General features: G+C 52.8%; 8 protein-coding genes and 1 non-coding gene across 11 annotated transcripts; 4 read left to right on the top strand and 5 right to left on the bottom strand.

The window, feature by feature from the left end:
• The first annotated feature begins 700 nt into the window (after positions 1-700).
• On the top strand, positions 701-2,640 carry NCU01136 (hypothetical protein). The gene has a single exon (XM_955950.2). The coding sequence runs from the start codon at positions 1,472-1,474 to the stop codon at positions 2,273-2,275; it is 804 nt and encodes a 267-aa protein (XP_961043.1). The 5' UTR covers positions 701-1,471; the 3' UTR covers positions 2,276-2,640.
• Positions 2,641-4,024: 1,384 nt separating this feature from the next.
• On the bottom strand, positions 4,025-4,111 carry NCU15100. The gene has a single exon. It is a non-coding gene; the product is annotated as a tRNA-Gly (tRNA).
• Positions 4,112-4,312: 201 nt separating this feature from the next.
• Positions 4,313-5,735, bottom strand: NCU01138 (CipA protein). The gene is made up of 2 exons (XM_955952.2): positions 5,569-5,735; positions 4,313-5,505 (listed from the first exon to the last, which is right to left on the bottom strand). The coding sequence occupies exons 1-2, from the start codon at positions 5,638-5,640 to the stop codon at positions 4,540-4,542; spliced, it is 1,038 nt and encodes a 345-aa protein (XP_961045.1). The 5' UTR covers positions 5,641-5,735; the 3' UTR covers positions 4,313-4,539.
• A 1,328-nt stretch (positions 5,736-7,063) lies between these two features.
• Positions 7,064-12,042, top strand: NCU01140 (NAD(P) transhydrogenase). Its single transcript, XM_955954.3, has 5 exons — positions 7,064-8,022; positions 8,197-9,390; positions 9,446-11,422; positions 11,480-11,554; positions 11,619-12,042. Exons 1-5 carry the CDS (start codon positions 7,932-7,934, stop codon positions 11,651-11,653), a joined length of 3,372 nt encoding a protein of 1,123 aa, XP_961047.3. The 5' UTR covers positions 7,064-7,931; the 3' UTR covers positions 11,654-12,042.
• Positions 12,043-12,758: 716 nt separating this feature from the next.
• Positions 12,759-14,919, bottom strand: NCU01141 (CDP-diacylglycerol-glycerol-3-phosphate 3-phosphatidyltransferase). The gene is made up of 3 exons (XM_955955.2): positions 14,598-14,919; positions 14,448-14,519; positions 12,759-14,383 (listed from the first exon to the last, which is right to left on the bottom strand). The coding sequence occupies exons 1-3, from the start codon at positions 14,859-14,861 to the stop codon at positions 13,121-13,123; spliced, it is 1,599 nt and encodes a 532-aa protein (XP_961048.2). The 5' UTR covers positions 14,862-14,919; the 3' UTR covers positions 12,759-13,120.
• A 230-nt stretch (positions 14,920-15,149) lies between these two features.
• nuo13.4 (NADH:ubiquinone oxidoreductase 13.4) lies at positions 15,150-16,495 on the top strand. 2 transcript variants are annotated; one of them, XM_011396168.1, is made up of 5 exons: positions 15,150-15,477; positions 15,558-15,578; positions 15,719-15,725; positions 15,824-16,106; positions 16,183-16,495. In XM_011396168.1, the coding sequence occupies exons 1-5, from the start codon at positions 15,190-15,192 to the stop codon at positions 16,232-16,234; spliced, it is 651 nt and encodes a 216-aa protein (XP_011394470.1). In that variant the 5' UTR covers positions 15,150-15,189; the 3' UTR covers positions 16,235-16,495. The 2 variants fall into 2 exon arrangements, with proteins under 2 accessions (XP_011394470.1, XP_011394469.1); XM_011396167.1 differs by having other exon boundaries at positions 15,312-15,477; positions 15,824-16,453.
• On the bottom strand, positions 16,317-21,206 carry NCU01143 (DEAD/DEAH box helicase). The gene is made up of 2 exons (XM_955957.3): positions 16,897-21,206; positions 16,317-16,832 (listed from the first exon to the last, which is right to left on the bottom strand). Exons 1-2 carry the CDS (start codon positions 20,819-20,821, stop codon positions 16,582-16,584), a joined length of 4,176 nt encoding a protein of 1,391 aa, XP_961050.2. The 5' UTR covers positions 20,822-21,206; the 3' UTR covers positions 16,317-16,581.
• A 1,096-nt stretch (positions 21,207-22,302) lies between these two features.
• NCU01144 (hypothetical protein) lies at positions 22,303-24,577 on the top strand (the record flags this gene model as incomplete). The annotated part of the gene is made up of 2 exons (XM_955958.2): positions 22,303-22,387; positions 22,562-24,577. The coding sequence occupies 2 exons, from the start codon at positions 22,303-22,305 to the stop codon at positions 23,992-23,994; spliced, it is 1,518 nt and encodes a 505-aa protein (XP_961051.1). The 3' UTR covers positions 23,995-24,577.
• On the bottom strand, positions 23,915-26,612 carry NCU01145. Of its 2 annotated transcripts, XM_011396170.1 has the most exons (4): positions 26,413-26,532; positions 25,706-26,266; positions 25,339-25,433; positions 24,591-25,234 (listed from the first exon to the last, which is right to left on the bottom strand). In XM_011396170.1, the coding sequence occupies exons 2-4, from the start codon at positions 26,202-26,204 to the stop codon at positions 25,211-25,213; spliced, it is 618 nt and encodes a 205-aa protein (XP_011394472.1). In that variant the 5' UTR covers positions 26,205-26,266; positions 26,413-26,532; the 3' UTR covers positions 24,591-25,210. The 2 variants fall into 2 exon arrangements, with proteins under 2 accessions (XP_011394471.1, XP_011394472.1); XM_011396169.1 differs by having other exon boundaries at positions 23,915-25,234; positions 25,339-26,266; positions 26,413-26,612.
• Positions 26,613-26,652: the final 40 nt, after the last annotated feature.

Consider the following 26,652-nt stretch of genomic DNA (forward strand, 5'->3'; position numbering starts at 1 on the left):
GAGAAGATGCCTTAGACATGAGATTTTATCAGGCCATATCACACGGCGATATCTTGATGACGATCAGCTTGTTCTCATGATACGAAGTAAGATGACTCGACGACGTTTGAGTGTTTTTGAGATGAAAGTTGAGAGACGTTGAATGTTTGAAGTCATTTCAGTATCCAATGTGGGTGAGGTGGGGTTCGGATGAAGACTGACGTTACGTAGGACCTCATTGCTCTCTCTGCCTGCCGCGAACACTAGTGTACCGGCACCGGTATTTCGAGTTGCCCATCGAGAAGAAGGCAGCAATGTGACCAATCAAGGGCCTGTAACGTTAGCGCAATTAAAAGAGAACAAAAAAAGCTAAAGCAGGTGCAAGTGGCTTGGCTCACCAGGGGGATGCCCCTGCCAAATGCAAAACAGTCCCAGGAGATGATCCGTGCATTTCGGCGTCCATTTCCCCTGCCTCCATGGTTCGCGTGATGCTGCATGGTGGCGGCCTGCTTTCGTTTGGCCTTGGCCGTCGGGGTCGTTCAACTGTCACCATCTCTTCCGCTTCCACGAGCAGCAAGCAGTGTGATGAGCAGAGGTGAAAGAAGCCTGAGAGATATCCGCTGATTGCGCAGTGGAGCCAGGCCAGGGCAACCCCTGCCAAGTGTTGGCCGAGCCTGGGGTGCATCCCGTCCACTCCACGCGGTGACCCGTCCCCGAATTGGGGTCTTCTGCCTCTAGCTGCTCCACCTGCTTTTTGTTCGCTGCTGCTCTCCCCATGGAAATTATCGCCATGGTAAGAGACCCATACGACGTTGAATTAATGTAATTGCACCTTTACCTTTTCAAACACGCGGCAAAATCTCCCCCGAGGAATCCCCCCTCCTTCGTCAGGTCCCAGTCCTTCCACCTTCCGTGATTCCCAGACTTCAAGTTCCTTGGGCCTGCCTTCCTCACCTTCCCGTCCTTTCCACTTTCCCCTTCTCTCTTTCTCACCAGTGCACTGTCCGAGTCACGAGCTGTCGCAACAACCAAGTGCTCGCTCGATATCAATGCAGCATTGAATGTATCAATGCATCTGTTTACCTTGATGCCTTACAGACACCAGCTATTTTGATCACACTCGACGACAGACAACACATCCCAACCAGTCATGCCGTCATGAGCACACCACATCGTAGCTTGCAGTCCGCTACCGACCTTCCTTGATATCACCAGGACCAACCCAACAAACGCAACAAAAAGAACAAAATTACAAATCCAACACTCACTCTGGCTATCGCAGCTCTGTCTCTCTTTGTCTCTCTCTCTTCATTTTGGTCTTCTTGGTCCACCGTCGTCGTCACTCATCGTCGCTGTTTATTCCTTTGTCGTTCGTTTTTCTATCTACAGCAACTTCAACAAAGTCTACCACGCCGAATCCTCGATACTTCCTTCAAGTAATCAGCATCTGGCCCCCAATTGGACTCAGCCACATTCCTAAACACCGCCCAAGATGCCATCCCACGCCCGCCGCCAGTCGCATTCCTCGATAGACCGAGTCTTCGACCTGTTAGCCGATCTGGAAGATACACAGATCTCCTTGCTCTTGGACGATTTCAACCACACCACTCCGAGCAATGTCCCTGTTTCGAAGGCTATTGACCTTTTTGAAACCGATCCGAAGCGGAAGGCAAAGCGCAGCTCCACCATCAGGTCTTCCTCCCCGGTGAGGAACCTCCAGACCGAGCTCGAGCGAAGGCACAGCAGGAGAGTTGCGGCCAAGATTGCTCCCCAGCACCTCACATCCCAACGACCCCAGGCCAAGCCAACGACACCATACATCACCACTCCCAATGACCCCTCAAGGAGCCTGTCGTTCTCGTCGTCTGCCTCCGAGTATTCCGACCGTCCCGTGACGCCGACCGATGTATCCCCCGCGCCATCTTTCCGCGCCCGCTCCTATAAGCGCATCAGCAGGCCGACTCTACTCTCCCCAACGGCCACGGCCGAGCTTCACGAGTTGTTGATGGCCTATCTATACGGAACTCCAAGCTCGTCGAACCTGACTTCCGCGACCACCTCGAGTGCCCCATCGCCCACAACCCCCGACCCAGCTTCGCGCTTCTCTCCTTTCTCGTCTTCTTCTTTCATGTCATCAGCGAGCCGAGCAAGAGTGGAACCAGAACCATTCTTCGACATGTTTGAGCCCTCGCCTGCCCGCGCGCCCATTTCGGCATTCGGTTCTTTTGGTGGACGGACAAGAGCGGAGCCGGCAGCGAACATGAGTGGCATATTTGAAGTTTTGGCCTCTCATTAAGAAAGCTTTAGAGAGGAAAACTCATCAAACTCGCACGCTCGCACACACAGGTGCTGCTCTCTCTCTTTTTCGCTTCTTGATTGGACTTATTTTATTTTTATTATATCTGGGTAATCTCATTGAGTTGTCAATGAGAAAGAGAGAGATATCGGACACATACACACAACGCACATCATTTCTTTGCTCTGGCTCTGGCTCTGGCTCTGGCTCTGGTTCTAGGCAGACGAAAAGGAAACCTCTCACTGTACATGTACTACTATCAGCTATTGATTTGGGACCCTCAGGGACCGAATCAATGTTACCAATATACTCTTCGAAACATATCATACCTAATGGGGGGCCTTCGTGGCTGCCGAATTGCAAAACTTTACTTCACTTTGCGTACATATTATTATTATCATTTTCAACCCATCAGATAATGACGCCCCAACGACAACTTGACTTTGAAAGCTGAACATAATCACTTTCATTCCCAGAACGCTTTCCTGCCATATAAGACCATAAATTCCGGATTTGAGGCCAAACCGTCAAGAAGAATTGGCGACTTGCCACTTGCCTTGAAAACCACACACACATTGTCCTAGGCGACTCTTGAATCCAACTGGTATGCCATGAACCATGTGTTCTCCGCCTGCACTATAATTCAGATCTCCCGAGACGAGACAAGTGCGGTACGGCCGAGTCGATATATATATGCTATCAAATATACCAGGAATCTCCTTGATTATAATTGTAAGACTCTAGACACTTGTGTGTTACACATACACATGGTTCACATGATTACCAGGCATGATGCCGGTTCAACTATAAGGTACAATCGTAGGTACGGGAGCGCAGCTTGACTGGTCCCGACTTTATCATAACCACCTCTCTACCTCCTATCAATGAACCGGGCAAGGTGAACCAATTCCTTGTTGAAGCTGATTGCTCTGTCCTGTGAAAATAGTAAACCAGTTTCGGAAGGGGATTGGGAGTTTGTGTTGCCAATGCTGAACCGAGGGTCCAAGAGGGGATGTAGTTTTGTCTTACGATGATTCATAGCTCGAAGCTCAACTGCGTTTCCGTTGAAGCCGAAGCTGAACCGAGTACCGAAGCGAATGGAGGCGGACTAGAGGCGGATGTGTCGGGGACACAAGCTGGAACTCTCCATCATGTGATGCATTGACCGTGTGAATCGAGTCGATTCCTTCTTTTTACCTCTCATTACAAACCTGAGCATAACTCTCAACAGAACGGTATCTTGATCCTGTGCTTCAGGAGGAGTTTGTTCAGTTCCTCCTCTCCGCTCAAGACCCACTGCTTCTTATCGCAGTTAGGTACCTGGCCGTATGCCGTTCTTGCTGGGGACCGTGATAATGTTGGGATAGGGCCCGTTCTATACGGTCTTGTACAGCTTCATCGGGGGCGTTGTTTTTCAAGCACAAGTTGTACGCGCCGGCAATCTGGTCCATGAGGTGTGATCACGCGCAGCTAGTCGGCCGCACCTGCTGCTTTGAAAGCAACACAAAAATGGTATTCCCGCAATGAAGAACAGCACCATTTGGGAAAGCTGCATCTTCGGCGGTACAGATGGCGTAAATCACCTTGACTGAAGTGAAAAAGCTTTGCTAACGTCAGCTAGGAGATACGGGCAAGTCCATAGAGAGCAAGTAAGAACATCTCGAAAAAAAAAAAAAAGCTGCGTCTCCGAATGGAAGAATAGATGAAGCGATATCCAGAACGAAAGAGCAAAATAATCGAAAAAAGATGTGCGCCGACCGGGGTTCGAACCCGGGTCCCTCGCTGATTCCAAAGGAGTTTGGGAAGCGAGGATGCTAACCACTATACCATCGGCGCGGTTTGCTTGTTGAAATGACTTCACGTACTCATGCCTATGTATGCCAAGACCAAACCTGCACCACCAACAAGTTCCGATTCATGCCGACTGTCATCTGACATGCCACCACACTTGCGAGAGACACTCTGTTAGCAAAGCCACATATTGCAGCGGACAACACTACATCTTCTCCTATTGATTATTGATAGCTAGAGACCGCTGTTACAACAACTCATTTTTCTGCATTCCTGTCTCTGGGTCATGCATTACGGTTTTGCATGCTCCATGTTCGATATTCCTCCGTAGGGAATATTTTCGAAGGTTCGTACTTTCACAATTACGCACTACGTACAAGGCTCTAGTTAATTGAAATGTCAAGAACTAGAAGATCGATTTCCATGACAACTGAGCGGATTATTGAAAAGTGTGGCCAACTTCAGCATCCTAATCACTGCCTCATCCTGACCGCGATGTCGACCGCGAGCTTGGTCGCCTCATCCAAATCCTCCTTCGGCAGTCCCAACAACTGATTATCCACCTCTTCTTCATCGAATGTCGTTTTACCAAACCAACTGACCTCATCGGGCAGGAAAATTGAGGCATACAGAGCGAGCACAAACCCATCATGATGTCTTGGACCAGTCGCCATGAGCTTCAATCCCCGCTCCCTCCTCTCCACAGAAGATTCCTTTGTGATAGTCCAATCCTCATCCGTGGTCCCCATGACACGGTGAACCGAGTCCAGCATATCTCTCTGCGAGACATTGAAGCTCCCGACACGCAACGGTCTGTTCTTCCACCTTGCAACCGTGAGATCTTGGTCGTTCTCATCCTCGGGTAGCTCCTTCAAGCTGAAGAGCTTCGCGATGGCTCTTCCCACCTGCCTCGTCGTAGTGGTCCAGATCTTTTTCTCGCCGTTGTCAAAGAAGGTCACCTTCTTGTCAGGCAGCGTAAAACCGTAGGTGCGCTCACCCATAGAAAGCGAAAAGTCATACCAAAACGAGCAATGAACGCTGATCCAGCTCGACACCCCCTGCGCTTCGACGTCCTTCAGATTCTGGTAGACAACTTCGCCGTGCAGCGACTCCTTGCGTTTCTTCTCGTCGTCGTCGAGCCACACCCAGCCATACCCGTTGGGGATCACGTAGGGCACACCAGCCTTGGCGGCCGCGACGACGAGCCTGTGGTGGGTGTCAGGAGGGGCCTGTGACCATAGGCAGATGATGAGGACTTGTTGGCCCCGGAGAGCGTCGACTAAGGCGGCTTCGCCATCGTTGCTATCGTAGGGCACGGCAATGGTCTTGAGACCTACAGGCAGAGAGTTGGTGCTGCCGGGCCGGGTGATGGCGGTTATGGTATGTTTTCCGGTGGCGAGGAGTTCTTCGGCGATTGGGTAGCCAATGGTGCCACCGGCCTAGAAGGGGATGGTCAATAGGTGAGTACTTACAGACAACGCGGTATGATTGTGATGACTTACACCGACGATGGTGATGCGCTCGATGCGGTTGGTGAACCCAGCAGGTTGGTCTTTGGTGTATTTTGCGGTCATGGCGAGAGTCAACGCTGCCAACGGGGGCTGTTGATGACGGTGTTGTCTTACGTGTTATGCTGTTTCTAAACCACAAATCTTGACCTCGGTTGTTTGTTCCATGCTCTCCTAGAGGTATTTATACCCGATTTCCTCATATATCAAGTCATCTTCATTTGTTTCCATGCGGCCACATTAATTCCGTTCTCTCCGAATGGTACCTAGTGCTATCGGACTTGGAAGCTCACAGTCCGACCCGACGCGGGCCCATGACGTGCCTCGAGAATCCATTACACGAAACGTAGAAGGTCAGGGTCTTAACTCCGGGCGCATAGTAAGCTCAGACCGCCCGCACAAGGTGAAGGGTTTCCCGAATAAGCATCTCCGTTGTAAGCGAAATTTTGCGGGATCTCCGTCGCACCACCAGCCGCGTAATCGACACCCGATAACATGACCAGATGAAGTCGAGTCGTTCGTAAGCGGCTAAGTTCCAATCAAGTGCGACTCAGTCGTCAGATATTTGCTTTGTCATACTTTGACTCCCAGGTACTAATATTTCCGAGCCAGGACGGAGCTGGTCGGACTGAGAGCAGTGACGGTATGCCAATACGCGAACGAACAAACGACAGTTTGCTCGCGGCTGTTATACCAACCAAAATGAGACGAGGCTTGAAGGTTGCAGGATTTGAGGTGATGTCAAAGATACAGTGAATAGGTTCGTGTTACCCAGGAGGCTGTTGATTTGTATGTCCTAAGGCCATGATGGTGCACATCTTGTGGGTTGTGAGTGGTTGGCAGAAAATAATTTGTGCAGTGGTGTGGGGGGTTATAACTTGTTCGAGGATCGGGATGGTGTGTTTTATTGCGAGGTAACAGATAGTATAGGTCATTCCAAACAGTCATATTTGAGGTTGCTCAAAGAAAATTTGTGTTGACTGAGGACTTGGAGTTCGAAGGGGTTGATGGCCATCAAAATTGCGGAAGAAGATGGGTGATTCCGTTCCCAGGATAACCCTACCCGGCCCCGCACGCCGCCGCCTTTTACCCCACATTTACGGCCCCACATTGTGATCCAGGCCGTAGGACGTCGGGTGGTGTCTCGTCCGTTCGGGTGGGGCTTTTGAACAGAGGTACATACCTATGCGTTATTGATGGTGCTTCCCAAGCTTCTACGCCTTTTAGAGCTTGAACAACAATTCTAATCGACTTATCTCGCTAGGGCACAAGCGTTATGGCAACAAGCCTCCCCTCTGTAGAGGTGGACTCAACACCTCAATGTCCAGACCTGACTCTGGGCTGAACTCTCCTTCCCTTCAGAGGCTCATGTCTCTGTGCCATTGAGCTCATTCGCACCTTCCGGAAACGAGGAGAAAATCACAATTCGCAAAAGACAAGGCCGTGACTGTTTTCCTTTCTCCCGCCCGTTCCTCTCCAACTTCTCGCACCGTTCATCGCCGGGCCCTGTGACTGCTCGCCACGGAATTCCACCACCAACCAACAGCCTTTTCACTACACCAGGGCGACCATACGACCATACGACCAGTCACGATGAATGCCGCCGAGCCGGCCGAGCGCATCTTTCTCGCCTGTTCCTGCACGGTGCCTGTTTCCGGGTAATCTTTGCACCACTCAATGGCCATCAATGGCGGCAAACATTTGACCACCAAGGGCGGGGTAGGTACTCTTTACGACTGATCATGCAGTCGACTTGGGTCAACTTCGAACCACAGTCCACGACGTCGGAAAGGAAGGGTGGACGATGCGGGGAGGGTAGGAGCAGCCAGCGATCATGGTGTTCCGGCTCTTTTGTAGATGGTGTCGTTGTTGTACAATGGAATCGTGGTGCAGCAATTCCATTGTTCCCTCATTACCCCTCCATCACCACCACCCCCTCCCCTTCTCTTGGGACATTGGACGACCCGGCCCCTTTTCTGGAGACACCATCAACGGACGCGACCTCAAGGCGGTTAAGACCCAGGGATCGGAAGGTGTCGTGTAGCCGACTTCGAATTGCGAATACCTACCTGTACCCCTGGGACAGCACAGGACGACTGAACACCAAACCACAACAGGCGACAACAACACACAGCCGAGCTCCTTTTTTTCTTCTTTTCTTTTTTTTCCCCAGCACCGAAAGGCTACAGTATCTTGACGACTCTCCAGAGGTCAATTCGCATCACCGACAGCTCTTATATGGATATCATCAACAAAAGTCTTTGAACTCCCCCTATGTGGAACGTGGAATGAGCAATTGAAGGTTGGTTCGTCTCGACGGCGAAGCCATTACAGTTTCTCGGTCATTGTGGGACGCCATGTGGTCGTGGTCGGGTCTCCGGCCAACTTTGGTCCTGAATGCTTCCACGTCTTTGTCTCCAGGTTCCCGCATTATTGCGCGCCTTCTTGGTGAGTCAACATCATGGAGTCCCGGATTATCAATGGTGTCTGAGTTCCCACTGCATGTGACTGTTTGTCGACTTACTCTACCGGTTGGCGCGGCACAACTGGGATGACGTGGAAAGATCGGACGAACTAATAAGGAGACAAGGGATAAATTTTATGTAGCTAATATCTCCGCAGACTGCAGCCAGATCCCAGCGATTCGCATTGGCACCATCACAAGCTCCCGACAATCATGGCACAGCACTTCCCACAAAGAACACCATCCCGGTTTGGCGTATCTGACTCTCACAGACCCTAAAGCCCAGTCGTTTCAACTTGTCCGCCATGCTTCGGTTATTTCGTCCATTCCGCCCTGGTTACCCTCTAAGGGTTCATCAGCTACATACTCTACCGGTGCTACTGCTCCTGTCCCACCCACCGTCCCCTATAAGCAACTTACAGTTGGCGTCCCGCGCGAAACCTACCCCAATGAACGCCGTGTGGCCTTAACTCCTCAAAATGTCGCTTTTCTGCTCAAGAAAGGTTTCGGAAAGGTCCTTGTTGAAAAAGGAGCTGGTGCCGAGGCCGAGTTCCATGATTCTGCCTACGCAACAGCTGGTGCAACACTTGTCGAGTCTGCTTCTGATGTATGGAACAACGCCGATATCGTACTCAAGGTCCGCGGTCCCAGTGTTGCTGAAGCGGAAATGCTCAAAGAGGGTCAAACGATTATTAGCTTCCTCCAACCGGCCCAAAACAAGCCGCTTGTGGAAAAGCTTGCCTCTCGGAATGCCACTGTTTTTGCCATGGACATGATCCCTCGCATCTCTAGGGCACAGGTCTTTGATGCGCTGAGCAGCATGGCCAACATCGCCGGTTACAAAGCAGTTCTGGAAGCCTCAAATGTGTTTGGTCGATTTCTTACAGGTCAGGTTACAGCAGCTGGAAAGATCCCACCTTGCAAAGTCTTGGTCATTGGTGCCGGCGTTGCTGGATTGAGTGCCATTGCCACGGCCAGAAGAATGGGAGCTATTGTCCGCGGTTTCGATACTCGCTCCGCTGCGCGTGAACAGGTTCAGTCCCTCGGCGCCGAGTTCATCGAAGTCGAACTCCAGGAAGACGGTTCTGGTGCTGGAGGTTACGCCAAGGAAATGTCGCCAGAGTTCATCGCAGCCGAAATGAAGCTGTTCACAGAGCAAGCCCAAGAAGTTGACATGATTATCACTACGGCCTTGATTCCCGGCAAGCCAGCGCCCAAGCTCATCACCAAAGCCATGGTCGAGATTATGAAGCCTGGCTCTGTGATTGTTGATCTGGCGGCCGAGGCTGGAGGGAATTGCGAAGTGACTCAGCCCGGAAAGCTTATCAACTATAAGGATGTTAAGATCATTGGTGAGTATTGTAACATGAAGAGGGAGAAATACCTGACTAACAGGAGAAAAAACAGGCTACACTGACCTCCCCTCTCGCCTTCCCACTCAGTCTTCCACCTTGTACTCGAACAATATCACCAAATTTCTCCTTTCGATGGCGCCAAACAACCAGGAATACGGCATTGACCTTCAAGACGAAGTTGTCAGGGGTGCAATTGTCATTAACAAGGGGAACATCCTCCCGCCAGCACCTCGACCAGCACCACCACCGGCACCAGCAGCAACCCCGACCACAGCTAAGGAAGCAGAAGTCGTGGCCCTGACGCCGTTCCAGAAGGCTTCGCGTGAAGTAGGTCTTGTCACAAGTGGTATGGGCGCTGCTCTTGCGTTGGGAAAGCTCACTGGGCCATTGTTCATGGGCAACGCCTTTACCTTCGCCTTGGCCTCGCTTATCGGTTACCGTGTGGTATGGGGAGTCCAACCTGCGCTCCACAGCCCGTTAATGAGCGTCACCAACGCAATCTCAGGCATGGTGGGAGTGGGCGGTCTTTTCATCTTGGGCGGGGGCTACCTCCCTGAAACCATTCCTCAGGCTTTCGGCGCTGCTTCCGTGCTTCTCGCATTTGTCAATATCTCTGGCGGGTTTGTCATTACCAAACGAATGCTCGATATGTTCCGTCGTGCCACTGACCCTCCGGAATACCCGTGGCTGTACGCTGTTCCCGCCGCCTTATTTGGAGGTGGCTTCATTGCCGCCGCGGCTTCAGGTGCAGCTGGTTTGGTCCAGGCCGGCTACTTAGTTAGCTCCGTGCTTTGCATCACCTCGCTTTCGTCTCTGGCATCTCAAACAACCGCACGCCTGGGAAACACGCTTGGTATGTTGGGTGTAGGATCTGGGGTCCTTGCTTCCCTGCTTGCTGCTGGTTTCTCACCCGAGGTCCTTACACAGTTCGGCGGTTTGGCTGCGATTGGTGGTATCTTGGGTTTGCTTATTGGGAAGCGCATCACACCCACCGACCTTCCACAGACAGTTGCCGCTCTCCATTCCGTTGTTGGCTTGGCCGCTGTGCTCACCAGTATCGGAAGTGTTATGGCTGATGTGAATCATATTACGACTCTTCATCTCGTTACCGCCTACCTCGGTGTTCTTATTGGTGGTGTGACGTTCACTGGGTCAATCGTGGCTTTCTTGAAGCTTGCCGGGAAAATGTCCTCCAAGCCAACCATTTTACCTGGCCGACACCTGATTAACTCGGGTCTTTTGGCTTCCAATGTTGCCACCATGGGTGCCTTTGTCACAATGGCCCCTGGTTCTCCAGCAATCGCTGCCGGTGCTCTAGCTGCAAACACTGTTCTATCATTCCTCAAGGGCTACACCACAACCGCGGCCATTGGCGGTGCCGACATGCCGGTGGTCATCACAGTTTTGAACGCTTATAGCGGCTTTGCTCTTGTTGCTGAAGGCTTCATGTTGGATAACCCACTACTTACCACAGTGGGCGCACTCATCGGCGTATCAGGCTCCATCCTCTCGTACATCATGTGCGTGGCCATGAACCGTTCACTCACCAACGTTCTATTCGGTGGAATATCTGCTCCAACAACGACAGAGTACAAGATAGAAGGAAGCATAACGCAGACCAATGTCGAAGACACAGCCGAAGCCCTAACTAACGCAGAGACAGTAATAATTGTCGTAGGATATGGCATGGCCGTAGCCAAAGCGCAGTACGCCATATCAGACATTACCCAAATGTTGCGCTCCAAGGGCATCAAAGTGCGCTTCGCCATTCACCCCGTGGCCGGTCGCATGCCTGGTCAGTGCAACGTTCTTCTAGCAGAAGCTAGCGTGCCGTATGACATTGTACTGGAGATGGATGAGATCAACGATGACTTTGGTGAGACGGATCTCACTCTTGTCATTGGAGCGAACGACACTGTCAACCCAATTGCCTTGGAGCCAGGCAGCTCTATTGCTGGAATGCCCGTTTTGCATGCTTGGAAGAGCAAGCAGGTCGTGGTGATGAAGAGAGGTTTGGCTAGTGGATATGGTAAGAAGATCATATTGACCATGGTCCCTGCTTCATGACGCTGACGTCTCAATACAGCCGACGTACCGAATCCTATGTTCTATATGCCGGGCACAAAGATGCTCTTCGGCGACGCAAGAGTCACAACAGAAGGTAAAGTGGTTTGCCATATGAACAAGGTGCAATTGTATTGATACTAATCGAGATATCTTTCCAGCCATCAAAGCCGCAATTGAGGCCCGGCTTAAGTGATGAGAGCGAGGCCCTTCTTTTCTCCTATCTTTTTATACCTGTTCTGCATCGCCATGTATCCCCCTTTCGGATGAATCTAGATCCTCTTCATCAAGCGGGAGAGGCTCTCTGCATGCTGGCTAGAGAGTTCATGCGTAATCTCAACTTGGATACGCCATCTCTAATATTCAAAATGCCATATCAAATCCAGCTAAGGCCTTTTGGGTTTGTCCGTATAAGCTTCAGGACTATTCGAGATAAGTTTCGTGTAGTGCACTACATATATTGTACTACTAGAAGTACCTAGTGTACCAAGCTAACAAACCTGACCAAAGTAGTCGGTGTTGGTTTCGGATCTGCTGATAACTAGCGATACTAACTTCCTTGCTATATCCACTCGATGAAGTCAGTTATTGTGAATTTGTGACTGCGACCAGAATCTTTGGATCCCAAGTTCCGATTTTCGAAACGGGTTGTCGCGTGCCGGCCGGTTGTGTTAGTGGGGGTGATGTGCAGGGTAGGTAAGCTGTTTTAGGGATCCTTGGGAACCATCCCGACACAGACACAAGTGGGGTGTCTTAGTGCAAGAAGAGTTCATGGGTTTTGTCATCTGATGAAGTCCCAGAATATTGATATCAACCTACGTACCCACCCTCTTTAGGGACTTTCGTTGCGAGATGTACGTTCGTCCGTATTCTATGTGCAACTGTTAATCTCTTTTGATCTCAGTCCAGAACCCTCAAGTGGCGTGGAAGTAAAAATTTGCCGACCCGACCAGGCCACGACCCTATCACTTTCTGAACGCCAAGTAAATATTTCCTTTTGATTGTGAATCCTCCACAGATATTTAGTAACCGTTGGAAGTTATGGTACTGGAACAGCCACACGTTACCTACTTTCGAATAGTTCCAATCTCTCTCCGTTGCTGTTGCCATAGGTCAATCCGGATGTTGTTCTTTCCGGCGTAGACTTCATGTTAAGTAGTTTTTAGTGTATTTTGTGTATCAGACATACTTGATGAGCTCACTGATGGTTGAGATTATTCCCGCATGGCTGAGCGCCGGCGGTCGGTGAAGTGGCTATGGCCGCCCTTCGTGGCTGATATTTAATGATTAATGGTTCTTCCACTTTGCAAAGGTTTTCAATACGTACACTTGGCAACAGATAAAACCCATGCATACTAGCGGTCGATCCTCCTTCTCGTTTCATAGGGGTACCCGTGTTGGAGATGTTTCAAGATTTTCGTCTCAGGAGGTGAGATGACTGAGACAACATTGCTGCGTGCTTGTCGACCAGCAGCAGCTCTTGGCCTTTTCCTGGATTAGGAAAACGTAGATAGGATTGGATGGACAGGCGCAATTCCATCCCCTAAATCAAGTCTACCAAACCCTCGCTAATGATACATTGTATAGGGGTATATATTGGATCTCATCATACATGTCACACAGAACCACACTGTAACTTCGACCTTCCTAGAAAGGTCGGTCTTCATAGCGCTCCACCAACAAGCTGCACAATCATCATCGCAATCCTCACTTTAAGCCCCACCCTCCTTTCCGTCCTTGCAAAATCCTCCCGCGTCACCACTGTCGCATTATCCTGCAACCACCTCTGCTCCTCGCCCAGCCTCTTCTTCAGGTCCTCATTCTCCGTCACAATGAGCGCATTAGCCTCCAGATCGAGGGAGTAACTCCTCTTGGTGTAGTTGGAGCTGCCAATCAGGCTAATGCTGGGGTTCTCGCTCTTAGGCATGGTGACCCAAAGACCTTTGGCATGGTACGTCCACCCCCCGGGCTCGCCAACCGTGCCTTTCCTCCATTCTTTCAGCACCGTAGTGCCCCGGTGCTTGGACTCGTGCACGGCGCGGACGAAGCGACGGGCCAAGAGGGTGTAGGCGTCGGGAAGGAGACCGGAAACGCCAGGGGACTTGTAGAAGCCGTTGGCAAAGGGCGAGGCGGTGATGACGACGTTGTTCGTTGAAGCGGTGCCCAGAAGGAGCTTGGTCAGGGAAGGCGCAGGGTTGAAGTAGCCGGCTGTGAAGGTCCAAGACGAGTTGGCGTATTCTGGTGCCGCTAGAGTCCGCAGTACATGGCTGACGGCGGGAAGCTCGGTTGACGTATCGGGAGATAGAAGCTGGGAGAATTGCGCGAGCATGTAGACTGAGGTGTCGCGTTTCTCGGCTGGTGTGTTATCGAGTGCGGTCCGTGGCGCTGTTTTTGGCGAGATGAGGCCAGATAGGAGCGCGGTCGACTCGGCGATGAACTTCTTCGGGTTATCGAGGGGAGAGATGGCTGAGTTATCTTCTGGCCATACTAGTTCGAAGCCGGCCGGTTCGGGAGACGGCTTGACGAGGAAGCTCAGCGAGGAAACGGCCGTTTGGAGGTTCGAGAAGTACTCGGTGATGTCCCTGCTCGAGTAGACATGATAGCGATCCTGCCTATCCGAGAAGTAGTCGCTTGAGAGGTTGGCGCCAGAAAGGATGATCTCATCGTCGATGCCGTACAACTTCATATGCTGTAGTCCCCATCCTTCGTTTATCCTCTTGGGGATGTGTTTCTTTCTGAGTCCGGTGAGATTTGGCGTGTGGAACATGCGGATTTCGACACGATCAGAGCCGAACTCGGAGATCAGGGGCGCCAGAAGGGAAGCGCACGATGGGTTGGGAGCTTCACGGGTACCGCGCAAGGCGTCAGTGAGGATGCTGAGCTTGAGATGGGGTTTTGCGCGAAGGGCTTCTTGGAGGGTCGCAATCTGGAATCATGCGCCGTGATTAGCATATGACAAAGCGGATGCGGTCAATCGAGGGTCCCAGTACCAATTCCTTCTCCGACTTGCCAATGTAGAGAGTCGAGAGGAAGATGCGCTTCTCTGCCTTGCGGATCTTGTCCTGGTGAGTGGGAAGGCATCAGTCAGCACCGCTAGCTGACAACACAAGCCTTCTCCCGGCAGCGGAATGTTGTCGAACCTTGAGGGTCTCGTAGAACTCGGTCGGTGTTTGTAGAACGCGAACTTGGGAGCCGTTGATCCTGAAAGACGGGGCGATCTTGTCGAGCTCGCTGGTGAAGGGCGCAAGCAAGCCGGCGCTGGAGGAGTTCGGACCGCTGCTATGCGACGCCCCGGAGGACGGCATGGAGAAGTGTCGACATTGTGGCCTGGCTACTCGTAGACTGACCCGCGAAGGCGGTGCTCTAAGCTTGGTGCAGCATCGTGAGGTACTCCTTGCCAGCATATCCGCAATAAGCTGGGGGGCTTTTGTCCAAGACGGGAATCGGGATGTTGTTGTTGTCTTGGATGTGATTGTTTAGATCGGCCAAATTTTTGGTTGCGGGCAGGGGCATTCGGTTAGTATCGCGCCGAGGACCTACCTAGCGAACGGCGCCGCCCGGTACAGTGCAGGCGCCTGGACCCCGGCTACCTAACCAATCCACTGAAGACGCTGGATGACCGCCTGGAGCTGCTGACGGGAAGGAGTTCCCGTCCAGGTGTGGGGAGTTCCACTTACGACCTCCCCGTGGCCCGCCATCCATGCCCTGGCAGGAAGCTCCCGTCGATATGTCATGGGCCAAAGCTTCGTTCCATTACAGTTCTTTGCCAGCTGCAATGGGCCACCTCGGTCCACTGCGTCAGTTGCCAGTCTCCTCGTTGCGGCTGTTGCGACTCCAACGTTCAACTCACGACCGACCCAACGGACGGACGCCATCGCCGACGACAGCAACCCCGGAGGAGCTCGCTCTGCGCAATCGCAATCAATTGACTCCACTATCCGCGAGTCAGGACAACCAACACCAACAACCATGTCTACCATCACCAGAACGATTCGCAACCTGCGCAAGGTTGGCTTGAAGGTACCGTCTTCGTCTGTCGATAAATAACCAGAAAGCTGCAAAGATGCGCCGTCGCTAACGAGAAGCGCCCGTCATTCTAGGATGCCTGGCACCAAATGAACGTACGTCGTCCACACTTATTCCCCGTCGTCGATTGAGAGCCCGGCCAGAAGACCACGATATCCCGGCGAACGACTACAATATACGGAGAGTGCCAGAGCTACTACTAACACCCACCCACGTTGTTGCTCTCCACAAACAGTATATCGGTATGGAGCCATCTCATTCCCCTCAACCTACTACGTACCAGGGTTCTGGTTCTGTACCTGACACCAATGCCTGATACTCTGTGTACTATGATAAACAGGCGACACCAAAGCCGGCACCCTTGTAGGCGTCGACAAGTTCGGCAACAAGTTCTTCGAGAACCAGGAAGAACTCCCGCTGCGCACGCGCTGGGTTGACTTCGCCAAGCACGATTACGACCCCTCGCACATCGAGCCGCTCTGGCACGCCTGGATCTCGTACGCCATCGACACGGTGCCCACGCAGGATCCCATCGCGACCCAGGCGCCCAAGAGACCCTGGGCGCCCGAGGTGCATCACCCCAACTATACGACACTGCCGGGAGCTTTCAAGACTTTCAACACGTATGTTTCTGTCTTTTCTTTTGAGAGTCATGGCTGGAATACGGTGGGTGTAGTTGTGTGCTGATGGCAGATCTAGTGTCAAGCCCAAGATTCAGTCGTGGGAGCCTGTTGCTGCTCCTAGACACTAAATCTCGATTGATAAGTGACGGTGAGATGGTCTCTCGAGAGGAGGTGTACAGATGGACACTGAGAAAGAGAGAGAGAGATGTGAGCATGTCTTGCTTGGAGATGTTGATCCGGAGAACAGAACGTCATAGGGAAGAACAGAACCTATAGAATGCATATACTGCAAGGCTCCAGCTCACAATGCCATACTGGAAATCTCATCACCAGCGTTGCGAAGAAAAGTGTCTGATATATCGGGAACCCAAAAATACCCGCTCTCCCCGTCTTTTACATATGTTTCCATCCTGCCTTCCTGTCCATCCATGCCGTGTTGATATGCAAGAAAAGATCCCCTTACTCCAATCCTCAATCAAGCATCAAGACCATCAAGCTCGACGAGCTTCACCACCGTCTTGATGATATCATTCTTCTCGACATCCAGCGACGGATTTTCGACCTTCATCGTGATCAACTTATCAATCAGCCCTCTCAACCTCGACACCAGAACACCGATACGGGCCCAACCGCGGAGGCGCAACCAGCCATCAACCACAAGACCGCGGCCCTGGGTATCCAAATCAATGGCACCCGAGAAAAGGAGGAGAGTGTATGCGTTGAATGCTAATGACGGTGTTAATATCCCAGTACTACAAGGAAAAAGAAACGGGTACAAGAACAAACTTACGCGTAAGATCCCTGATAAAGATCTTGCTAGTGGCAATCTTTGTGAAATACGACATGAACGACGCGTTGCCCGTGAATCCCTGACTGTCGAACAGCGTGCTGCTAGGATGGATAAACACCCTGCCGTTCTCCTGCGAGAAGAACTTGATGGTCTTGGCCTCCGGGTCCAGCTCTACGGCACCAGTCATGGATGCTGCAAACTTCTTGTCGGGGAACTGGATCCGGGCGATCTGCGGGCTGAAGGCCGAGGCGGTGAGGGCGCGCAGGAGAGCCATGGACTTGGTTTGTTGGCTGTTATTGGACTCGGAGTAGTTGTGCGGGATGATACCCATCTCTTTCAGAGCCGAGTAGTACTGCGACCGAGTCGAGGCAATGTCGGACAGGGTCTGGTAGTTGAGGAAGTTGTCGCCGCACCAGGCACGAACCCGACTTTGCCCCATGCGCTCTTGCATCTGGTCGTTCCACTCCTGAAAGGCGCGGAGGTCGGTGAGCAGGTCGCCGTCGCCTTGGGAGAACCTCTTCCTGGCTTCTTTGGCTTCCTCGCGCTTCTCCTGGGGCGAGACAAACGGGCTCTTGGTGCTCAGGATGGCGGCGATGGTGACGCAGTCGTCAAGACAGCCGAAGATGGAGCCGTAGACCATCAGCTTGCCGCACCGCAGATCGGCGGGGATCATGGCCAGTTGCTGACCAAGGGCAGTCAGCTCCTCGCCATCGAGGGCACCCATTCTCCTAAGCATCGTGATCGATGCCTCGACGGCTGTGGCCTCGGGCGGCGTTGGGGCACGAGAGAGGAAGTGGCTGACGTCCTTGATGCCCATTGCTCTGACAGCCAAACACAGCTGCTCCAAGGGAACACGTCGGATCTCTGGGTCGGGACGCTCAGCCATTTGCATCTCCAGGTTCCGGGTGAAGAGCTTGTAGCATTTGCCTGCTTGGACACGGCCGGCACGACCACGACGTTGCTTGCAAGCGGCACGCGAAGCCCATGTCTCCTCGAGCTTGCGCATGTTGTTCTGAGGGTCGAACGAGGTCTCCTTGACCCTGCCGCTATCGATAACTGCGACGATGTCGTCGATAGTGATGGACGTCTCGGCAACGTTGGTGGCGATGACCACCTTTCTCTTGCCTGGAGGAGCGGACGCAAACACCCTCTTCTGCTCTTTGGTTTCCAAGGAGGCATGGAGAGGAAGAACATGGAGAGAAGGCACTGCTCGCAGAGCGTTGCAGGCGCGGTTGATTTCAGCAACGCCGGGGAGGAAAATCAGAATACCACCAGCCTTTTGAGTCTCGGCGAGTTCGCTATCAATGGCACATACGGTCTCCACAAGGAGGTCGTAGTTGATGCGGCTGCCCATTCTTTGGATGATCTTGTTGATAGGGTCATCGTTGGGGTCCTCTTTGGACTTGCTGCCAGCGTTGTCGTCATAGTAGTACTCGCGGTTGTTACCAATGCTGAAGCCCGTCATGTGAATTACATCGTCGAGGTAGTAGTCCTGAACAGGGTATGTCCGGCCAGAGATCTCAACCAGGCCAACCGAAACATTCTTCCCATCAACGGTAAAGTAGTCTTTGAAAGACGCAGCATCAAGCGTGGCACTCATGAGAATGAGTTTCAGATCCCTGCGCTTGTACAACACATCACGAATAATGGCAAGCAGGAAATCAGTATCAAGACTGCGTTCGTGCACCTCGTCGACCACCACGTGGCTGACATCGGCAAGCGATGCGACCACATCCTCTACGCGGCCGCCCGAGGTCTGGAGGCGTCGTAGCAGCACACCAGTCGTGACGAAGGTGATCCTGGTGTTCGGGCTCGTCTTGCTTTCGCCACGGATCGAGTAACCGACTTCCTGGCCCACCTGTGAACATCGCTCGTCGCTAACTCTGTCCGCCAAACCCAGGGCAGAGATACGGCGAGGTTGTGTGACAATGATGTTTGCGCTCTTTCCAAGTCCTTTGCTGTAGAGGTCATCCAAGATGAACTGGACGGACTGCGTAGACTTTCCGGAACCGGTTTCTCCAGAGATGATGGTGACTTGGTTTTCCGACACCGTCTGGATGAGGTAATCCTGTACCTGCCATGCTGGCAGATTCTGCCGTGCGTACAGCATCTTCTTGTAAGAGGGGCTTTCCGTTCTGGCACGCCACTCCTCCGTGCTACGAGGATCAGGCGACCAGTTGATAGGCTTGGGGCAACGAGGGGCCCTTCGTGCCCGCTTAACGGCCTTTTTGGGTTCCTCTGAAGCTGCAGATGCCACAGCGGCAACTTCGCGGATGCGACCAGGCTTTTCGATGATGTCGTTGATGTTTTCTTGCACCCAGCTGGCAACGTAGAAAATCTTCATCTCCTCGCCTTCCAGCGTAAGAGCATATGCCAATGCCTGCTTGATGACACTGAGCTTGATGTAGGACGGAAGAGCAGCCACCATAGCCAGAATAACCTGAGTAGGATACTGCTCTGATTTACGGAACTGCACGCAGGCATCCACGTTGGTTTGGCTGCCATTCTTGACACCCTCCAGCTTGATCTCGCAAATTTCTGGAGAAATCTTGGAAAACTTTTCGCCGAAGCACGCCTCCAACGTGGCCATCTCCTCTTCCCAGCACTCGTCAGCATCCCTCCAGGTGTCTAGACCATCCGCATCCTGCGAGGAGTCATCAATGGACTCGGAGCCGCTCGCCAGAAGAAGCTTCTGCAGGTCTTCTGCCGCTTTAGCCTCATCTCCGTTATGGAGCGCCAAGAGCTTGCGACAGAGGTCAATAGAGTATCCGGACTGAGCGAGTCGCGTAATGGCGCCCTCTCTCTTGAGATCAGTGGCAGCGACAGTAACGCCTGCGCTATACTTCTCAGGGAGAGCCCACCGCGGAAGATCATCCTCAGGAATATGAACCAAGAGCCATTCCAAGGCCTCTTCTCTGTCTTTGCACTCCTCCACGGCCTCCTCGATATGGCTTTGGCGGAATCCCAAATCCTTGAACTCCTTGACGATGGCGGCCTTTTGCGAGGCCGACATGACCACTCCGTTCGGATTCCAGACCGTCTCCCTGCGGAGCAAATCCTCGAGCTGCGATCGCGTCTTGTTGCCCATCTCGATCTTGGGAACATTAGCCCATCCCCTCATGACATTGTGCGCGCCACCACCACCTGCGCCCCCGGAGCCACTGCCCCTGAATGCCAAGGAAACACCGGGTTCGTTTGCGGCCTTTTCCTTGGCGGCCTGGAGCTGAGCTCTCTTCTTCTCAGCGGCGGCCTTTGCCTCCTCGCGCTCTCTCTGAGCTTGGAAAGGGTCGGCCTCGTACATCCATGCCTTGCCCTCCTTGACATCCTGCTTCTTGAGGGCTTCAAACTCCTTCCACAGCGACCTGTAATCTGGCGGAAGCGTCATGTGCATGTTTTTCATGCTGCAAACGCGGTACAGGGCATAGGTAGCGGCGAAATGCTTGGCCTCGAGGGCAGTGGGCTTGTAGGCGAGGTGCACATGGCTTGGAGGCAGCTTGAATGGCGGCAGCGTGGTGACTTCCTGCGTCTTTGGGTTCTTTGCGCTGAGAGTAACAAAGACAGAGAACCCATCCTTGGTCTTGATGGTGTTGTAGTCGGGTCTCTCCCACTTTTGCTTCTGGCAGTGCTCCGAAAGAAGGTTCACGGGTAGCTTGCCTGTCCAGGAGTGACCACCGATGAGTTGCTTAACCGTCGGCTTCGGGGGCCCGGCGTCAAGCTCCTCCGCGGGCTTGGAGGGACCAGCTTTAGCTCCTCCCCTCTTGCCCTTAGGTTCCTTGTCGGAATTGCTAAAGACAATGAAATCGCCCTCTGATGGGCCTGCGGCCTTCTTGGAGTCCTTTTTGGATTTGGAGGTGGGCTGAGATGCTGCCGACGATGAAGCGGCTGCGGGCGCAGGGGCACTGCTCTTGGTTCCCTTTTTGGCCATATTTGCGACCGTAGGTAGTTTGTGAATTGTCTCCCACGATAAAGAATTGGTGTTGTATTTTCAAAGTTCACCGGTTGCTCAAGCGTTGCAGAAAAGGAAAAGGTTGAAGCCGAAGAGTTGGCCGCGGCGAATGACACCCACAAGAACTGCACCTACGCTTGCGCCGCTGTCCATTTCTGTCGGGCCTGGTGGAATTAGTGAGTGAAGGAGGGCCGGAGATATCTGGCCCGGTGAGAGTAATGATCGGTGATACAATCAGGTCCACAATCAACTCAAATGGAAGTCGAAGGTGGGGAGGTGATAGCTGTGTCGGTTCGGTTGCGCAAGTAGCTTCAGTTCTTGTTGGTTTGGTTTGCCAGACGAGAAATTCAATCCCTGTGGTTTGATGACAAGCACCGTGAGCGTTGACGGCAAAAAAAACTGAAGTCACTGCAAGGACAGCGGCTGCACTGGGGCGGCGTCAAAAGTGGGTCCATCTGGACGTGGCTCATCAGTACCTAGAGGTATGTATCTACCTTTTCTATTGTGTGATGACCGCCATAAAGGACCTATCTTGGTTGACTCTTTTAGTCAACTGCCAATAACTGTGTGTTGATTCTCCCTCATCTCACCAAGCTTTTGGAGGTTCAAGAAGGTGGTAAATCACACCAAACGAGTACCGTTGGCCAGGAATCTCAAGTTAAGAGGTGCTCCCAGTTACGTGCGAAAAGAGTGGGGCTAATCACAAGCATGGTGCTGTTAGGGTTGTGGTTAGGGTTCACAGCGGTAACTGCTGTGCTGGCGAGCAGGACACAGAGTCGCAGCTGAGAGTTGGGACCCAGGGAGGGGTTCGCGCAGGAACACTGCATTTCACCTTTACAGCCGTTTCTAGTTATATCCAGGATGTGAACAAGTCAGAAATGTTTCACCCGAGAAGCATCCGTCTACTTTCCAAAATGCGAACAGGCGATTCTCTACCTGGGATTTTGCGTCTGTGAGCAGGCTTGTGCGACCCTCGGCCCGGGACCGCAAGGCCCCAACTTGTGTAAACATTCACGGCCATCAAAAGGCAAGCGCGTCTCCCGCCGGACTACCTACATAACTCTGCGTCTGCCTCTTCGTGGCAAGTTTGACCCAGCCTTTCATCCTCTCTCTGTCCTCTCCTGTCCCGTCCTTCCTCCTGGTGGGGCGCACCTCGGGTTCCCATTGATACCACCGGGACTCTGTTCTGTAAGTGAGTTCAGTTGCAACTTTCACTGCTCAGTCCACAGCCATCTCTCTCAAACACAAGACACTTTCAAACTACTGCCTTCAACTGCGGGGTTACCAAGGTTCAGTTACATCTACACTATTGCCTGGTGTTCCCATTCATTGGAGTGGTATTTGGATACCTACCCCTAGCTGGCTGATGCCTCCTGCCTTGTTAGTCCTAGCAGGCTTTCATCGTGTGTTCATTTCTGTCTGCCCGTCCATCATTCTCATTTGGTTTTCACCTCACCAACATGAGTAGCGACAGCAACCAAAATAATCCCAAACGCGCTTCCTACGTCGTGCGCGAGACTCCAGTACCACTCCCCTCATACGCTGGTGTGCCCAACAGTCAGGCCTTATCTGCAGCTCCAGCTCCAGCTTCAGCTCCAGCCCCAGCCTCAGCCCCAGCTCCGGCACAAAGCCAGCAACTCCAACAGTCAGGGCCACTGGATGGTGAATTACTTCTAGATTCTACCCTCCCAGGCGTGAAACCATCTATTGAACACGCAGATAATAGCAGCACAATGTCGTCTTCGGGCCGGCAACTTAGGAGTCGACGGCCAGCTCCTCCTCCACCCTCGGAGCCGCCTTCGAAGAAACGAAAAGCTACATCATCCCGAGCTGCTCCCGAGCCTCCCCAGGAAACAGTCCAACCCGTCTCACCACCCCTGCCACATGAGGATGAAGAACAACCAAAAGCTACCCCTAAGCAAATGCCAATTTTAAGACCCCCTACCCAAACGGGTGGTACGTCGCCGCCACAGCACCCCGACGACATCTACCGTATGCCGCCTCTCCCACCCTACCTCTCCGTCCAGCCGCGCATCTGTGAGCCGGCCGACAACTACCGGGGCTGGACCACCCCGTTAGAATTCAGCTACAAGATGAACGTGCACCCGCTCACCTTCTACGGCTCCTTCGACATCTGGTTCGAGCAGGTCCAAAAGATGGCTGAAGCTAGCAACTGTTCAATAGAGCTGAATACGCGCATCGGCAAGTTTCCCGACCCGGGCACCGTCGAGGCCTTCATCTGCCAGATGCGCTTCCTGAGCTGCTGGCGGATCCTCCACGGCACCATCTCGGGTGCCTACTGGGCCTATATGCGCGTGCTGGGCTACAGCCGGATCCCAGTCTTTACGGGCGCGCCTGATGGGGGCAGTGGCGAGCAATCCGGCGCGTGTCAGTGGCAGCCTCAGCCGAGCGACTGCGTCTACTTTGCCTTGGAGGTCAAGAAGCGCGTGACGGTGCCCAACTCGGAGCAGCAGCCGTGGTACCAAACCATGAGGATGGTGGAGGAGGTGCGGTCGGCCAAAGTGACGGACTACCCGAGCGTTCAGCAGTACAAGGAGGGTATGGCGTGGCTGAAGGAGGTGTTGAATGGCATGATCCTCAAGGGCGATAGGCAGGTGTGCGAGTCCATGTATGATCGGAAACCGGACTGGGCGCCGGAGTGGCCGGAAGTGCCAGCGGGCGGCGAGGTGGAACCTCCTTGGGCACTTAAAGGAAGCCCGTTACGAGCCGAGGATGCGTTCAGCGGTTCCAATGGATCCGCGGGAGTAGTAAGCAGTTCGAAAAACGCCGGCCACATCGGCCAACAACATCAACCTCAACAAGCACAATCAACCTTTCAAATTGACCCAAGACTTCAAGCAGGCCCTCCAGACCACCACCACCACCACCAACAACAACATCAACCAAACAACCACGCAATAGCCCGCCTAGCACCAATGAGCGCCTCTTCCAGTGACGGCGGCTACAGCTATGGCGGCGACGGATCAGTAGACTTTGCCAACAGCAACAACAACCTAATCTTCATGGACGGCACAACCGCCAGTGCAGTCGCCGTCGCTGCCGCTGAAGCGCACGGCCTAGGCGTAGGCGGTCCTAGCAGAATTCTGCAGCAGCAGCAGCAGGAAAACAACGATAGCAACACCAACCAATAATGTGAAGAGCCATTTCAGCTAGTAGCGACGAGATGGGGAAAACATGTGGGGAAAAATCATTCGACTTGAGGGAAGAGAATTGCCACGGATACTGGTCAAAATCGGCGGGGCGGGGGAAGCGGGATCATAAGGCGAGACTGACGGCGCAGCAATGACCTTGACGACCTCGAGGACGGCAGTGGACATAGCAACTGCATTTGTTTAACGAAGGAACATGACGCTATCTTGATTCTTAATTTGAGTGTAGGTACATGCTATGGGCGCTGGACATGGGCATAAGGACTGACAATGGGGTCAACACCTATTTTTAATTTGTTTCTTTTCTTGTTTTCTTTTTCTACTCTCTGGCTACCGGAAGGGGTGGCGGTTGAGCGAGGTCAAGAAGTCACGCATTCTATTTGGATGGATAGGCAAAATGGATGGAACAATTAGGCAAAGCAAAACGGGGTTTCAAACATGGAATTGGCGCGGAGTTTTCTTCGAAAGCAGTGATGTGTCTCGGGGCAACCGATGTTCGTTTCAATGACCTGCCTGGATGTACGGAACTATCATGAATTATGAATGGCAGTACGGGTTTGGGTAGAAATAGCATACGTGGGATGGATCAGGGATGCATTAAACTTGAGGTTCTTCAGCCATGGCGAACGCCACGACAAGAATGCAACTCGAGGTTTATACAGACTGAAATGAGATATGCATACGATCAGTAGGCTCGAACACGAATCCATTGTCAACTAACAACACACCCTAAGCCTGCGCTTTCTAATCCATCGTCCCTACTCCTTCGTTTGAAGCCGATATTTGCCACAGTGTCCTGCTTCGGCGATGATGCTGGCTGGTCAACAAATAGAGACGGTGATGGTTGAGGCACCGATTTGACATGGTCCTGCTGTGCTTGTTCGCCTTCTTGATCGTCTTCGTCTGGTGCTGTTCCTGTTCGTGGCGACGGTGTTGAAGGTGCTGAATAATCGCAAAAAGATGATGAAAATGATGATGACGGAAAGTGATCCTGCTCTTGTTGTTCGTGCTCTTGCTTTGTACGCGATGTCGGTTCCGGAGTCCTTGGTGGTAAAAATAGAGGTTGAGACGACCACGGTGGTTCTGGGGGATCCGAGCTCAGGGCAACCACTATGCAGTCCAAAATTTCTTCCTCCGACTCCTCCACTATTCCTTCTGTTTGTTCTTCTTCTCTGGACTCATTGCCCAAAGTCGACCACTAAGCGCTATCAATGGGGATGTCCTTCGAGTGGCGGTTAGTCACAAAGGGGTCGTGCAACAGGATGTTTCTTACAGGATGCCATTGAATGAAAAGCTGCCTTGTGGGTTGCTAGTGCTCATACGAACCTCTTCACCAGTTGCTTCGATGTCACTAGGGTCCAAGCCATTCAAGGTCATATCTACGTCACCAAACGCATCCTTGAAGTTGTTGTTCTCGTCGCCTGAAATGAAGTCGGAAAAGTCAGAGAGGCATTCGCTCGCTAGCACTCTGGCTTTTCGGTAAAGTATGAGGAGAAGGGCATGGCACGGCATGACCCTATGGAGACATGAGATATAGGAGTGAAAGAAATATGAACAAGGATAGGTATTTTGATCTTGGTATCTAAAGAAAACAAGAATGACACAGCGCAGCGCGAATGGGAAAGATGAAGACTCGCCGGACACCGTGATAAGAGTTGAGATTGGGAGCCGAAAAGTGGCTACTTTTACTCACTTGCGGCCTCGTCGACGTCAGAGGCAGCATCAGAGGCAACCTTGTCGGCCTCATCCGCATCCTCCTCGTTGGCGACAGCCTCCTCGCCATCTTCCTCCTCAGCAGACTGCTCGGTCGCAGCCTTGGGGGGGCGGCCACGTCTGCCAGGTCCGCCTTTCTTGGGGGTAGGCTTCTTGGAGCTGGGAGTGGCAGCCTCGCTGACATCGGACTTGCGAGGACGACCACGGCCTCTGCCCGTGGAAGAGGGGGTGGCCTTAGGCGCAGCAGCCTTCTTGGCGGCAACGGGGGTGGCCGCAGACTTGGGAGGACGTCCGCGGCGAGAGTTGGTGCTGGCAGCAGTCTTCTGAGTGGCCTTCTTCACACCACCGCTGCCCTTGGGCCTTCCCCGGGGGCGACCAGAAGGCTTGGGTACGGTCTTCCTCTCAGACGGGTCCTTGGGGGGACGGCCGCGGCCGCGCTTGACGGGCTGCTCCTCAGATTGGGGCTTGGTGGGCGCCATATTAGTTGAAGTAGATATGGATGCAATTGCGATCTACTCGAAAGTGCTTCTTGCTGTTTCCTCTTCAAACAGTTAGTTTTGGGTGATGCAACGTGAAAGGACGGCTGCGTCAGCAAAGCAAATGAAAATAAACCTGCCGACTGGGCAGGGTGGAGGTCGTGGATGAGGAAAATAAGGTGCAAATGCGAAAAGCAGCACGCGCACTTACCGAAAACAAAAAAAATCGGCAAAAATGGCCACGATCCGGTTGCAACGAATCTTGGGTGTATTCGTCAAGTTCGGCGGAAGGAGAAGGATGGCTGGGTGGTTTTTTGGTTATAGGAAAAAGAAATGATTTTTGTTTTGATTTATTTCGGACGGGGTCCAGGTGGTGCCGCAGGAGCAGGAGCGGGCTGGCCCAGCCAAAAGCGTGTGCTGTCACTTGACGCGACCTGGCCTGGACCCTTCC

This window comes from Neurospora crassa, linkage group V (genome assembly GCF_000182925.2).
Source record: "Neurospora crassa OR74A linkage group V, whole genome shotgun sequence".
NCBI lineage: Eukaryota > Fungi > Ascomycota > Sordariomycetes > Sordariales > Sordariaceae > Neurospora > Neurospora crassa.

Bases quoted from the DNA above. Each gene is read 5' to 3' on its own strand.
- NCU01145 (XM_011396170.1), bottom strand. From the start codon at position 26,204: ATGGCGCCCACCAAGCCCCAATCTGAGGAGCAGCCCGTCAAGCGCGGC. The intron at 25,434-25,705 runs GTGAGTAAAAGT...ACTTCATTTCAG, and splicing joins TGACGTCGACGAGGCCGCAA to GCGACGAGAACAACAACTTC. The intron at 25,235-25,338 runs GTTCGTATGAGC...CGCCACTCGAAG, and splicing joins TCGAAGCAACTGGTGAAGAG to GACATCCCCATTGATAGCGC.
- NCU01141 (XM_955955.2), bottom strand. From the start codon at position 14,861: ATGCTGGCAAGGAGTACCTCACGATGCTGCACCAAGCTTAGAGCACCG. The intron at 14,520-14,597 runs GTTCGACAACAT...CCCACTCACCAG, and splicing joins AGTTCTACGAGACCCTCAAG to GACAAGATCCGCAAGGCAGA. The intron at 14,384-14,447 runs GTACTGGGACCC...GCATGATTCCAG, and splicing joins GCAAGTCGGAGAAGGAATTG to ATTGCGACCCTCCAAGAAGC.
- NCU01143 (XM_955957.3), bottom strand. From the start codon at position 20,821: ATGGCCAAAAAGGGAACCAAGAGCAGTGCCCCTGCGCCCGCAGCCGCT. The intron at 16,833-16,896 runs GTAAGTTTGTTC...CACCGTCATTAG, and splicing joins CTTTATCAGGGATCTTACGC to CATTCAACGCATACACTCTC.
- NCU01136 (XM_955950.2), top strand. From the start codon at position 1,472: ATGCCATCCCACGCCCGCCGCCAGTCGCATTCCTCGATAGACCGAGTC.
- nuo13.4 (XM_011396168.1), top strand. From the start codon at position 15,190: ATGGGCCAAAGCTTCGTTCCATTACAGTTCTTTGCCAGCTGCAATGGG. The intron at 15,478-15,557 runs GTACCGTCTTCG...CCGTCATTCTAG, and splicing joins TGCGCAAGGTTGGCTTGAAG to GATGCCTGGCACCAAATGAA. The intron at 16,107-16,182 runs GTATGTTTCTGT...TGGCAGATCTAG, and splicing joins GCTTTCAAGACTTTCAACAC to TGTCAAGCCCAAGATTCAGT.
- NCU01140 (XM_955954.3), top strand. From the start codon at position 7,932: ATGTGGTCGTGGTCGGGTCTCCGGCCAACTTTGGTCCTGAATGCTTCC. The intron at 8,023-8,196 runs GTGAGTCAACAT...ATATCTCCGCAG, and splicing joins CATTATTGCGCGCCTTCTTG to ACTGCAGCCAGATCCCAGCG. The intron at 9,391-9,445 runs GTGAGTATTGTA...GAGAAAAAACAG, and splicing joins TAAGGATGTTAAGATCATTG to GCTACACTGACCTCCCCTCT.
- NCU01138 (XM_955952.2), bottom strand. From the start codon at position 5,640: ATGACCGCAAAATACACCAAAGACCAACCTGCTGGGTTCACCAACCGC. The intron at 5,506-5,568 runs GTAAGTCATCAC...ATCCCCTTCTAG, and splicing joins AGCGCATCACCATCGTCGGT to GCCGGTGGCACCATTGGCTA.